The sequence below is a fragment of the Alosa sapidissima genome, chromosome 13, assembly GCF_018492685.1.
Source record: "Alosa sapidissima isolate fAloSap1 chromosome 13, fAloSap1.pri, whole genome shotgun sequence".
Lineage (NCBI taxonomy): Eukaryota > Metazoa > Chordata > Actinopteri > Clupeiformes > Clupeidae > Alosa > Alosa sapidissima.
Window position 1 is genome coordinate 27,495,100 of NC_055969.1, and position 12,493 is coordinate 27,507,592.

Below are 12,493 nucleotides of genomic sequence, written 5' to 3' on the forward strand. Positions count from 1 at the left end.
TACTATATCTGCAGCCTTCTTCAGGGGAGAGAGTTAATGGACACAGCCCTCTGTAGTGTCAGGCTACAGGGGGCCTTTTGTGTAAGAGTGGGGCTATTTCTAACGAGGACACGCAGGTCTTTTCATTCTCTACATCAGCCAAGAATAATGAGATCAATAAGACGTGAGTCTGAATTGGGGAGGAATTGAGATGTTGTCATTGGCAATGATGAACTCACACAATGTTTAAAGGCCTTACAATTACATCAACCTATCACTCTATTTAATCAAGCTGTGTCATTACAAAGGTGGCAACTCAGTGGTGTAGCTATTGATTCAGTTCAGTTCAGTGTTATTGATTTGCGTGACACTATTAAAGGAGCTGTGTGTAATTCTGTATTTGTCTTGAATGCAGCCGCATGGAACTCTAACATTGGACTCTTTGTATGGCTACAGATGACACAGTGACAGCACAAACTATTAAGGCTATTTTGAGATTTGAACATTGATGGGTGGTTGACGTCAAGCATAGGATATAACTACACACAAATATAACACAAATGTAACACAAACGACTGAGACTATTTTGATGAGATTTGGACATTGACGGAGGAATATATAAATCTAAAGAGAATGTAAAGAGTAAAAAATAGGGTTTACAACCCTTAACAGCACAAACAATAATTTAGCTGATAGCTAATAGCTCTCATCTTAGCATTCTGTATTATAATCTATGCTGCCGAGCTATGAAATCCCAGTCTGTTTTGCATGATGCCAGCCTACATATTGTGTATTTTATTGCTATCTTTAGTATCACTTTATACATAACTATTACACAGTTTGAAGGATTAGAGCCAGTGTATATTATAATCCATGCTGCCGTGCTACAGAATCACAACCTGTTTGTTATTCATCCCAAAACTGACAATGCAGGCGAGTAAAGGGGGTTACACCCAGCAGCACTCATAAAGCCAGCTTACCTTTAGTATCAGCTTCCTTCTATTGTTAATGTGTGTTTTTATGTTACATTTACCCAAGCTTAAGAGCCTTTAACCCACCCCAAAAAAATCATCATCTGATAAACAAAAAAGTTTATTGAATCCCTGAATGTTGTTTACTGCTCGGTTTAAGGAGGAAATGAAAGAAACTATTCAGTCGTAGCCACACAGAATGAGAAGATGGAGTCACTGAACTGCGGCAGTTAACCTGCCCTCTGGGCATGGGATTACGCTCGCCTGCCGAACACTCCGTGCCACACAAGATTGCACACGGACGCAGGATAACAACGCCAGACAGGGACTCATCTCAACAGATGGCATGAGTGCAGACAAACCAGCTTCTATGGACTCCATGCACCTGCTATACGCCTCCCTCTCTCTCTCCTTTTATCATTATGGACTCCATGCACTGAAGTATTTATTGTTGTAGTATTTAGTTTTACGGAAGGTCTCCTCTGCACTATAGTACTTATTGTTGTAGTGTTTAGTTTTGCTGAAGGTCTCCTCTGCACTGTAGTATTTATTGTTGTAGTATTTAGTTTTACGGAAGGACTCCTCTGCACTATAGTACTTATTGTTGTAGTGTTTAGTTTTGCTGAAGGTCTTCTCTGCACTGTAGTATTTATTGTTGTAGTATTTAGTTTTAGTGATGGTCTCCTCTGCACTGTAACTTCAATGTTATTCCTCATTCTGTAAGTCGCTTTGGATAAAATGCTGCTGAATTAATAAATGTGATGTAATGTTGTGCCATCTCACACGTGCGTTGGGCACAGATGGCACTTCAGACTCTGTGGTGGTCAGCTGGCGATGCCCGCTGGCGATGCCGTCTCCATCAGTGTGCAGGTAAACATGCTCTCTCCTGCTCTCTCTGCTGCCTCCAAAGGTGTAGGTTTTTGAACATTCTAAGTTCCGCAACAATTGAAGGTTCTAAAATTCTATGTTGAATTCAATGAACCCAGATATTCTTTAGAATGTTCATTTCCCAACATTCCCGTCACACCGGTGTGACGGTACTCCTTTAAGGGTTAATAAAAAACGAGTCACACTGTGGAGGGACTTTCTGATTATTTGTCTGTGTGTGTGTGGGTGGGTGTGTATGTGTGTGTGAGTGTGTGTGTGCACGTGCATATATGTGTGTATTTTCAATATTTAGTTCTCTTTAAACTAATTTTGCTGTCATTGATGCTCCATTTCACCGTCACGATTATGGTTATGGTTATGGTTATGGATTTAGCAGACGCCTTTGTCCAAAGCGACACATAAATACAAAACAACATAATAATATTTAAAAATGAACAGGGAACAGATTAAAATGTTGGTCAAATATAATAAATTCGATTAATAAGTCACATGATCACCTGTGGGAGCTCCTGCAATATTCTCCATTGTCTGTTCTCATGCTTAGCGAGTCTCTAATGTGTGTGAGCTCTGACAATAGCCGCAGCTTAATCACCATCCTCAGTGTCACTTCTCCTCCTCTCAGTGGAGACTGTTGTGCAGGAGAAATGCATCACGGCATCCCTCGTAGATAGATTACAGCTATTCTGAATAATAGGCATTTGTAATCACTGGGTAAGATGAGAGGAGCAACGCAACCTGCATGTCAAACTGGAGAGCGGATCATGCTTCAGTACAATGGAGTCTGATGAGGCCTATTATCCATGCCGCCCATTCAGAGTTAAAGGCATTTAAGCTTTTAGAGTTGATGAGAGTTGCCGCCCATTCAGAGATAAAGGCATTTAAGCTTTTAGAGTTGATGAGAGTTGGTGGGTTCAGCTAAAAGCATTACAAGCAAAGTTCAAGACACTGGTGAAAGTTTCTTGATATTTGAGCTCAAATAACACTCAGAATTATGCCCCTCCCATCCATATATCAGAAACATGTTGATTGGTTGTGGTTTTCCCAAAGCCATTATGCTCGTTTCCCACTTCCACTGTCTTGGTGGTACAGTATACAAACCATTTTAAGACTGAAATAACGAGACAGATGTCATGTTTTTGTATTTTGTGGATATATATTTAAAGGTGCAGTAGGATTTTTACCAACTGAGTACCTCTCTCTTTCCAAGCAAGTAGGAGATAACATGTATAGTAACATGTGCAAGAGGGCAAACATCCTGAGAAAAGACAACATGAGAAAAATATACCTGAGAAATGCAAAGAAGAAAATCTACTTTTCAGCGTTACTTATTCCATCAGTGGATACACTAGACCTACTGCATTATGTGTAGCGTTGCTGGAGTGGCTTAAGGTTTTGGAAGTCTGTTCTTCACAAGTTTGAAATTCAGTCTTGGAGATCTTTGTGCTGCTGGAGATATGTGTGCTGCTGGAGATCTGTGGAGATCTGTGTGCTGCTGGATCCCATTGGGCTGTTGGAGATCTGTGTGCTGCTGGATCCCATTGAGCTGTTGGAGATCTGTGTGCTGCTGGATCCCATTGAGCTGTTGGAGATCTGTGTGCTGCTGGAGATCTGTGTGCTGCTGTGAGCTTGGATCCCATTGAGCTGTTGGAGATCTGTGTGCTGCTGGATCCCATTGGGCTGTTGGAGATCTGTGTGCTGCTGCTGCTGGAGATCTGTGGAGATCTGTGTGCTGCCGGAGATCTTTGTCCTGCTGGAGATCTGTGTGCTGCTGTGAGCTTGGATCCCATTGAGCTGTTGGAGATGTGTTGTCTCTGTGTTTGAGATGTGTTTGACAAGTGGAATTCGTCTCTAATTCTGATTCATCCTGTGTCTCATCCTCTGTCTCTTCTCTGGTCAAACCAGGGAGTATGTTTTTCCTCCAAGACTTTATCTTTGTATCATTGTCATGTCCAGTTGGTTATTGTGAAATTGAACGGCCTATATACTTTCAACTTCAAGGGATTGACAAATGAATTCCCTTCCCTATGCACAAGGAATTTCAATGCTGATAAATGCTTATTTATGAGTACATGATAATAAACTTGAACTTGAACTTCCTATAGATCTATAGATGCTCAGATTAAAAGCAAACGGTTGACTCTCTTGTTAACAATAATTGACCAATCACAGATGACTTAACTCCAGTGAGCAGTCCTCCTCCTCAGGCCTCTGCCATTCTTAGCTGTATCTAAGAGTCTTCAGCAGAGCTCGACCAAACACTAGGTAATCCCAACTTTATTAGCCTTGCTTTTATTTGTTTGATGTTCCTGTTCTTTGTGCTTTGGTAGCACTGCATACAAACAGTGAGACTAGTAAAGCCATTTTGAATGAGTCAAGCTAGCAACAGTATTTGTGGAGGTGAGTACATGAACTGACGCAGGGGTTTAAGATGTGCACACACAAACGTGAGCAGGCAGGAATCCAGCAGTTTTAACGTGTTTGTCACATTCTGGTATGCGTGTTTTGTTTCCCAGAGGGCTTTGCGGCATGAGTCTTCTGTTAGATGTATACTCCAGTGAGCCCATGGGTGCTGACTGTGGGGTCAGAGGTCAGGCTCAGGGTCGGAGGTCACAGGATGGTTACAAGGGGTTCACCTCTCACTGTGCATATACTGGATCTAAGGTGAAGAAAAGTTATATCATATTAATGCAAAGTCAAGTCAAAGTCTTTGTGCACAGCACAACAAATAATTATTTTCCCTCAGATAGTGTGGTTGTCATGGTCTTGATTTTGTTCTGTCCCTTGCTGGTTATTGTCATAATGTCCCTATGTTGTACTCTTGTACAACTAAGTATTGTAAGTAAAGATATTTGCTTTTGTGTAAAAACTAGTGTTTGCTCTGTGTTTGGTCCCTCCTCTAAGTAGCACTGTGACACAATCTTGTATTAATGAGCTGTTTCACTTCTCCCTCACTCTGGGCCAGATGTACTAACGCTTTTGCGCCCACTTCAGGCGTATTTGTTTCGCAACGTGCGTGTAAAATCATTGGGAGTATGTACAAACAGACCGCAAAGATGTCAAAGCGCAAACTGCCTGTCGCGGGAGCTGAAAAGGGCACATTGCCCTGTCATGCATTTGCATTCATGGGAGGATCCAGAGGAAAGTGGGAGTTTAGAGTAAAGAGATGGGAGGGGAAGCGTAAATAGCGCCTAATTATGTATTCCGCAGTATGTGCAAAGACTGCTTCTGAAAGCGCACGTCTATTCTGCGCCTAAATACTTGTACCTTGTAAAAAGCAGGTCCTCATTAGTATGCTGCCCAAGCATAATACATTGGGTATTGGTAAATAGTGTATATGGCTAATACCGTTTTGGGCTATCATGTCATGAGGAGGGTGACAAATGTCAAAACCCATGTCAGTTCACATCCTGAGGGTATATGTTTTCAGACAATGTATGGTTTAGGTGGTTTAATTAGTTTTTCCTCCATGGTACAGCCCAAAATGCCCATACGCTTAATTTACCAATACCCAATGTGTAATGCATGGGCAGCATACTAATGAGGAGGGTGGGACATGTCTCATGTCACGTTAGATCACATCCTGAGGGTCTAAGCTTTCAGAAAATATATGGTTTATATAGTTGAACCAGTTTTTCCTAAATGGCACAGACCCAAAGGTATCAGCCATATACTGATTTACTGTACCAATACCCAATGTGTTATGCATGGGCTGCATACTAATGAGGAGGGTGGGACATGTCTCATGTCATATTAGATCACATCCTGAGGGTCTAAGCTTTCAGAAAATATATGGTTTATATAGTTGAATCAGTTTTCTCTTCATGGTACAGACCAAAATGTATTATGTGTACACGTTCTTCACCTAAATCCATAGAATCCTATTCATTTCAATGATAAATGTACTTAAGTAAATTACAGGGCTACAAGATAATACCACTTTTGTGGGGAAAACAACTTTTTTCTTTCAGTAAAACACAATAATCTCATTCCAAAGTCAGATAACTGACTTTTACCATAAACTAGCATTTCAACCGTTTGGTAGAGGTTCATAGAAATTTAACGGGAGGGTCCTTTGAAAAAAAAAAAAAAAAAATCACAGATTTTTCATACTACAGCCTAATAGAGCAAGATAAAACAAAAAAATCAAAGGATTTTTTTTTATTATATAATATAATTTGAAGTGAATATTTCATCTTTATATTGGAGACTCCTGGAGCAGCCCTAGAGAGTACAGTGTGCACACCAACAACGGTACCACTAGTCAAGTCAAGTCAAGTCAAAATTTATTTATATAGCACATTTCAAAGCAATAGCATTGCACCCAAGTGCTTTACATAAAATAATAATAATAATAAAAATAATAATAATAATAAAAATAATAATAATAACAATAATACATATACATACATATAAACATATATAAAAAAGGGAGAGGTGTGGGAGTCAGGGAGTGTTAAAAGCTAGGGAGAAGAGGTAGGTCTTTAGGTTGGATTTAAAACTACTAATAGTGGGGCAGGATTTCACAACATCAGGAAGGCTATTCCAAAGCTGGGGAGCATAGTGTAGGCTAGATGATATCAACCACAAGGGATTCCCTCAGACTGTTAGTTCAGCTTCAGATCTGACATCCAGATCAGATAATTAGGCACGCACAACCCTGCAACAATTTGTAGTCTCTTTATGATAAATGCTGCCATTGTTTATCATTATTCTAAAAAGGGAAGGTTGAATTTCAAAAGAAAGCTATGCACAAATAGTCTGGCTATCACCAGACCGAGCTCAATCTTTTAAGATTGAACATTGAGCTGCAGGGCGAAAAAGAAATCGCCAGTAGATCAGGCTGGGTTTGCCCAGCCTAACACACAAATAAAACAGCTACCAAAGGAAGTGCACTGATAGGTACTGTACGACTAAACCATCACAGCTGCACGCTGCACTGTACGACTAAACCATCACAGCTGCACGCAGTACTGTACGACTAAACCATCACAGCTGCACGCTGTGTGCAGGTGTAATGGCTTCGCTGCTTGTGCTTTAGGGGCGTGTGCTGGTGTGTGTGCTGACCTGTGGTGCTGACCTGTGGCCGGTTTCACGTACAGGTACCTATTTTAGACCGATCGGTAGTGTTAGGCCAGTCTTACATTTGAGTCAAATTGTAGAAAAAGAAGAGACTGCAGGGAAACTCAAACTGGGACCACCGGTGATGGGCTAGGCCCGAAACATTTGTTACTTTTTGTTCCATGGCCAAGAAATTTTTTTCGACAGTTTGATTACATTTTTGATGTCCTACAGCCCTTGTGTGCGGCTCTTCTTTTGCTACAATTTGACTGAACTAAAGGCGCAGACGCCACCTCTACTTACAGTCTTAAATTTGCTCATATGCTAGTCTAGTGCAAGTTAGGCAGTTTCATAAAAATAAAGACTGACTCATTTTGAACAATAGAAATGAGACACCTTGCCCCCAGGCTAACTTAGGTCTAAGACACTATCTTATCTTAGTAACCTTAGTTACTACCTGTCCTGTTTGATGGCCAGCACCCCCCCCCCCCCCCCATTATTGCCTTATGTTTGACCCTCTTTAATGATATGATAAATATTTATTTAATATCTAAAGGTGTGTGTGTGTGTGTGTGTGTGTGTGTGTGTCAACCAGTTATCTCTTTTACCAGTGACTTATCTGATAAAAGTGTTTATCTTAAGTTTGTCTGAAGCTCTGCCTAGATGTTTTGAGTGTGTGTGTGTGTGGCGTCTTTCTGCGTAGCACAGAAATTCTACTGAATGATAAATGACATTTAAATGGCCATCTGGCCAACTGTTTGTGCAGGAGCCGTCCTTATATATATATATATATATATATATATATATATATATATATATATATATATATATATATATATACTATATTATATATATATATATATATATATATATATATATATATATATATATATATATAGTGTCTGTGTATATATACACAGTGTGTGTGTGTGTTTGCATGCATGCATTTGGAACACAAAAAACAAATGCAAAACCATAACGAGGGCAAGGTTGAGTGAAGTGAAACTCTGGGGCCGCGCACTCCAGCCACCCCCACACATTACAGTGTGGGAACCTTTCATATGCGGCTTTCTCACTTCAAAGAGACAGCTGATTAGACGCAACAGAGATGTGTCCTGTGACCTACTTGCACACTGGATGAGATCTGCAACATATCACTGTTGCTACTTGATCAAAGTTCTTTATTAGTAATCAAAACATCAAATAAATGTTTCCTTTTCCAAGTAAGAGAGCCAGCTTTAGCTAGGCATTGTGATGTAATCAGCTTCCTGTATTAAACTGCCTCAGACCATGAAGCATAGTCTTCAGTTCATTCAAATTCATTCACTGTCTTCATTTGCATAGCATGTAACCGTAATATTCATTACTACACTAAGGTCTCCTTTTGCAATACAGCTTGAATGTCATTCCTCCTTGTAAGTTGCTTTGGATAAAGATGCAAATTAAACGAATAAATGTAAATTACTTCAAATAGTGAAATGCTTTAATTCCCTGGCCCTGACATAAATGGCAGGCAAAAAGCAAGTCTATCAACAAAGTTGTCGTGAATGAGTTGCAGCTTTTGTGTGTCATGCATGGAGCATTAAGCTGTCTTATCGATGTTTGTGGTTAAGGACTTGTCAATGGTGTTAAATTTGTAAACAGATTTTGCCTAGTTATTAAATCAGCTTTGGTTGACCTTAAGACTCTGCAGCTGTCTGTATAAATTGTGTGTATGAAATGGAATGTGGTCATCCTCACATCACACCACCAGGTCTCAACTCTGCTGCAGTGCCGCATCTCCAGCCGTCCTCACGCCAGGAGCGCTGTTCACGTCACGCCAGGAGCGCTGCCCATCACACCAGGAACGCTGCCCATCACGCCAGGAACGCTGCCCATCACGCCAGGAGCACTGTTCAGGTCCCCCTCACCTGCCTCTTGTGCCACCCTCAGGTCGTGCCCGGGGCGGGGGGCACAGGGGCAGCTGGAGCGCAGGGCCTTGTAGAGGCCGTCCATGCTGGGCCTGGCTACGGTGGGCATCCGCAGCAGATTCCTGAAGGCGTGCCGGTACTCGGGGCTGTGGCAGTAGATCAGGGGGTTCAGTGCAGAGTTGAGGTAGCCCAGCCAGTTGAGCACTGTGAAGAGGTCTGTGCACGCTGCCTGTTGGTGTCTGCTGTCTGCAAAGTAACATAACCAAAATCATAACCATATGATTCTATTTTATGAACTTTATTACTTAAAATGCTATAAAAACTATTATCTGTCCTTTTATTATTGTTTTTATTTGCCATTATTTCCTATTATTTGCTTTTATTTATGTAAAACCCATTCACGTTAACACACAGCCTTTGTGCATAAATAAACTGGCCTTGGGGTGCCACACGAAATGGCCTGATGACATTGGCCACAAAGAAGGGCAGCCAGCAGAGTGTGAATGTGCCCATGATGATGCCCAGGGTGCGCAGTGCCTGCAGCTGTCTCCGCAGCGCACCTCTGCCCCGGCTGGACTGGGCACTGCGTGCCGGCGTCACTCCCCCGACGGCCACAGGTGGGGCGGACGTAGCGGGGCTGACGGAGGTCGGGCTGGCGCAGGACTCCAGCTCGCTGCAGACGGAGCTCTGAGTCCGAAAGAAGCGCTGGCGGTTCCGGTCGATGGCGCGGAGCTGGTGGCGGGCGATGGTGTAGACGCGGCTGTAGACGAACGCCATGATGAGGAGCGGCAGGTAGAAAGAGACGATGGAGGACACGAGCGCGTACGTGGGCGAGATGCGGAACTCACAGCAGTCCGTCCTCGTCGCCGTCCACCTCTGCGGCTCCAGCACGCAGGCCACGAGGATCCCGTTGAGCACCGCCACACTCCAGACCACGCAGACCAGCAGGCGCGCGCGGCGCTTGCCCAGGAGACTGGCGTAGCGCAGCGGCCGCGTGATGGCCACGTAACGGTCCACGGCGATGCCGCACAGCGTCCCGATGCTGGCCGTCACGCAGAGCACGTCCACGCCGGTCCAGAGCCGGCAGGCGCGCTCGCCCAGTGCCCAGCGGCCGCTCACCACCAGCCCGGCGCCCGGCGGGAGCACCAGCAGGCCCATCACCAGGTCCGCGCACGCCAGCGAGGTCAGCAGCACGCCCGTGGTGGTCCGCAGCCCACGGCCATGGGTGCGCGTCACGGCCATGATCACCAACATGTTCCCCGCCACTGTGGCGAAGATGAGGAGGAGGAGGAAAGGGAGAAAGACCAGTTGGGTGCTGGACGTAGACGAAGCTCTGATGGTGGACGTAGACATATCTATGGTGGTGGAGGCCAGCCAGGTGGAGTTCTCCATCCTCCACGTTGACTGTAAAGGCAACATGAACGTCTGGTAGGAGGAGTTGTGGTAGGTGGTGTTCTCCATGGTCACTGACTCAAAGCAGAAGACGCAGCTCAGGCTGACCAGCTCATCTGTGGAGAACGAGTGGAAATGACATCATATCTTTAGTCTCTGTATTGGTCCCCTGTGAGATCACTTCCTCTCTGCTCAGGTGATTCTGATTACCCTGCACAAAAAGGGAAACTGTGGGCTAAAGGCTACACCCAGAAGGATGTGTGTTCTGCTACACAAGAGTCTCTATTCTGTTCATTTTCAACATGCCTGATACAAGTTTTTAACAATTTCATTATGAACTAGCCATCAAATAACGGTTTTCTACATTATTTTGCCAGAAGGGTGCCTTGGATTTTTTTTTTTTCTTTTAATTGTTTCCCTACCAAAGAGTGCCGTAGTCATACATTGTTGAACTTTAGAACTCTCCAGACAAACTTCTTAAGATCTACTAAACATTACACTGTGTAAGTCTCCTCTGGCCAATCAGGAACAAGAAGGCACTAACCACACCCACATTGTGGATTTCATTGACAGGGAGGGAATCAACTACTGATAGGAGACTGCAAACTGTATATCTGCGCATCCTGTATATTTAATAAGATAATGAATAAAGAGCTCACTTCCGAAAACAGAATTTGTAAGAATATTCATAAATGTTTTTTTAAATTGTGCACTCCAGGTAACAGCTCAGCTGGCTACTCACTCTCTTCTCCAACTCAGCAGTATCTATAGCTCCGATGTCCATCTGTGTGAGCCCTCACTGGTGGCAGCTGTGTGTGTGTGTGTGTGTGTGGACTGTGTGTTTGTGAACTGCTTCGGTGATGCTGCCATGTTGGGAGAGACTCTATCTTCTCTTCTTCTCCTGAAATGGAAATAGAAAATCAGAAGTAGGCAGCATACATCGGTGTGGATCAGTGTAAGGTGTGTGTGTGTGTGTGTGTGCAACCTCAGAAAAAGGAACAACCTCAGAGGCCAAGCATTGGGTCACTGAGATGAAGCTGACCTTATCTGCCCTATAGGCCAACGTTAAATAACCTCAGAAAAAGAAGAGGCCAAGCATTGGGTCTCTGTGGTAAAGCTGACCTTATCTGCCCTATAGGCCTACGTTAAATAACCTCAGAAAAAGAAGAGGCCAAGCGTTGGGTCTCTGCGGTGCAGTTGACCTTATCTGCCCTGCTTCTCCCATGACCTGAAGCTCAGCATCCATTCTACTTCTCACAGACACTTAGTTATAAACCGTATAGGCCTACCTTTAATATATATTATACCAATGCATCCTGCACAGAAAAGCAATTTATTAAATAAACAGGTGCATGTTTTTATGAAGATTACAGCTTTGTATTCAAACTTGTGCATAGCCTTGCAGGTAAATGCAGTCCAGTCTTAAACTCATTCTCTGTTCCTCCGAATTCACCATTCTATCACCACACTTATTCACACACACATGCATGCGCAGCCTACTTCTCTGTCTCTCCCTCTCTCTCTCTCTCTGCACACACACACACACACACCACACACACACACAGTAATGGCACTGCTTTTCTCTGTTTCTCTCTATGCACTCAGCCAGCGCTTCACTGCCTCACCAGCTTGTGACCTGTTGATAACGCTGAGCTGTCTCTGCTGCTCATACAGAGGTCCAGGGCCATGTTCACACACACACACACACACACACACACAAAATGGCAGACATCTGTGCCAATTGCGAATGTGCCAGGTTTAAGAAATAGAAGGCTATCTTATTATGATTAACTTATTAAGTTGAGAGCAGAAAAATATTGTGTGTGTGTGTGTGTGTGTGTGTGTATGTGTGTGTACACACAGAATAATGCATAATGGCACTCACCTATGCAGTCGTCCTGCAGCTCAGTGATGGAGTGCGATGTTCATCTGTTCAGAAGATAATGAGGATGCGGTGTGCTGTGCGCTTCATTCTCATGCCCTGGGTCTCCTGCTAGACAGGGCACTTTGACTTCCGCTTCTTGTGCTGTGGTTTCCTGTGTGACTGTCACACGCAGTCTTGCAAATGCGCTCACACAAGTGAGCATCCGAGAGCACAGATCGTTATCGCGGCCGACATAGTGCACTGTGCCATGACCTCGCTCAGGATCTTCACTCTCAGAGTTCAGTTCTGTAGGTTACAACTTACCTATCCTATACATCACAGTTACTATTATGGTAACTCAGGAACTAGTATGATGCAGCTTTGCATTATGTACCGTTTTCTACACACACTGGCTTGTTGAGGGGTAGGCC

General features: G+C 43.6%; 1 protein-coding gene across 5 annotated transcripts; it reads right to left on the reverse strand.

Annotated features, from left to right (window-relative positions):
- Positions 1-3,532: 3,532 nt before the first annotated feature.
- LOC121680829 (beta-3 adrenergic receptor-like) lies at positions 3,533-12,168 on the reverse strand. Of its 5 annotated transcripts, none has more exons than XM_042060375.1 (6): positions 12,084-12,168; positions 10,941-11,099; positions 9,244-10,314; positions 8,770-9,052; positions 8,637-8,704; positions 3,535-4,494 (listed from the first exon to the last, which is right to left on the reverse strand). In XM_042060375.1, exons 3-5 carry the CDS (start codon positions 10,265-10,267, stop codon positions 8,653-8,655), a joined length of 1,359 nt encoding a protein of 452 aa, XP_041916309.1. In that variant the 5' UTR covers positions 10,268-10,314; positions 10,941-11,099; positions 12,084-12,168; the 3' UTR covers positions 3,535-4,494; positions 8,637-8,652. The 5 variants fall into 5 exon arrangements, 4 of the variants coding, with proteins under 4 accessions (XP_041916309.1, XP_041916306.1, XP_041916308.1 ...); XM_042060372.1 differs by having other exon boundaries at positions 8,637-8,717; positions 8,768-9,052; XM_042060374.1 differs by having other exon boundaries at positions 8,637-8,699; positions 8,765-9,052.
- Between the last annotated feature and the right edge of the window lie 325 nt (positions 12,169-12,493).

Coding starts and splice junctions, on each gene's coding strand:
- LOC121680829 (XM_042060372.1), bottom strand. CDS start 10,267: ATGGAGAACACCACCTACCACAACTCCTCCTACCAGACGTTCATGTTG. Junction 9,053..9,243: donor ATTTCGTGTGGCACCCCAAG/GCCAGTTTATTT, acceptor GTTACTTTGCAG/ACAGCAGACACCAACAGGCA. Junction 8,718..8,767: donor TGCTCCTGGCGTGATGGGCA/GCGTTCCTGGCG, acceptor GGCAGCGCTCCT/GGCGTGACGTGAACAGCGCT.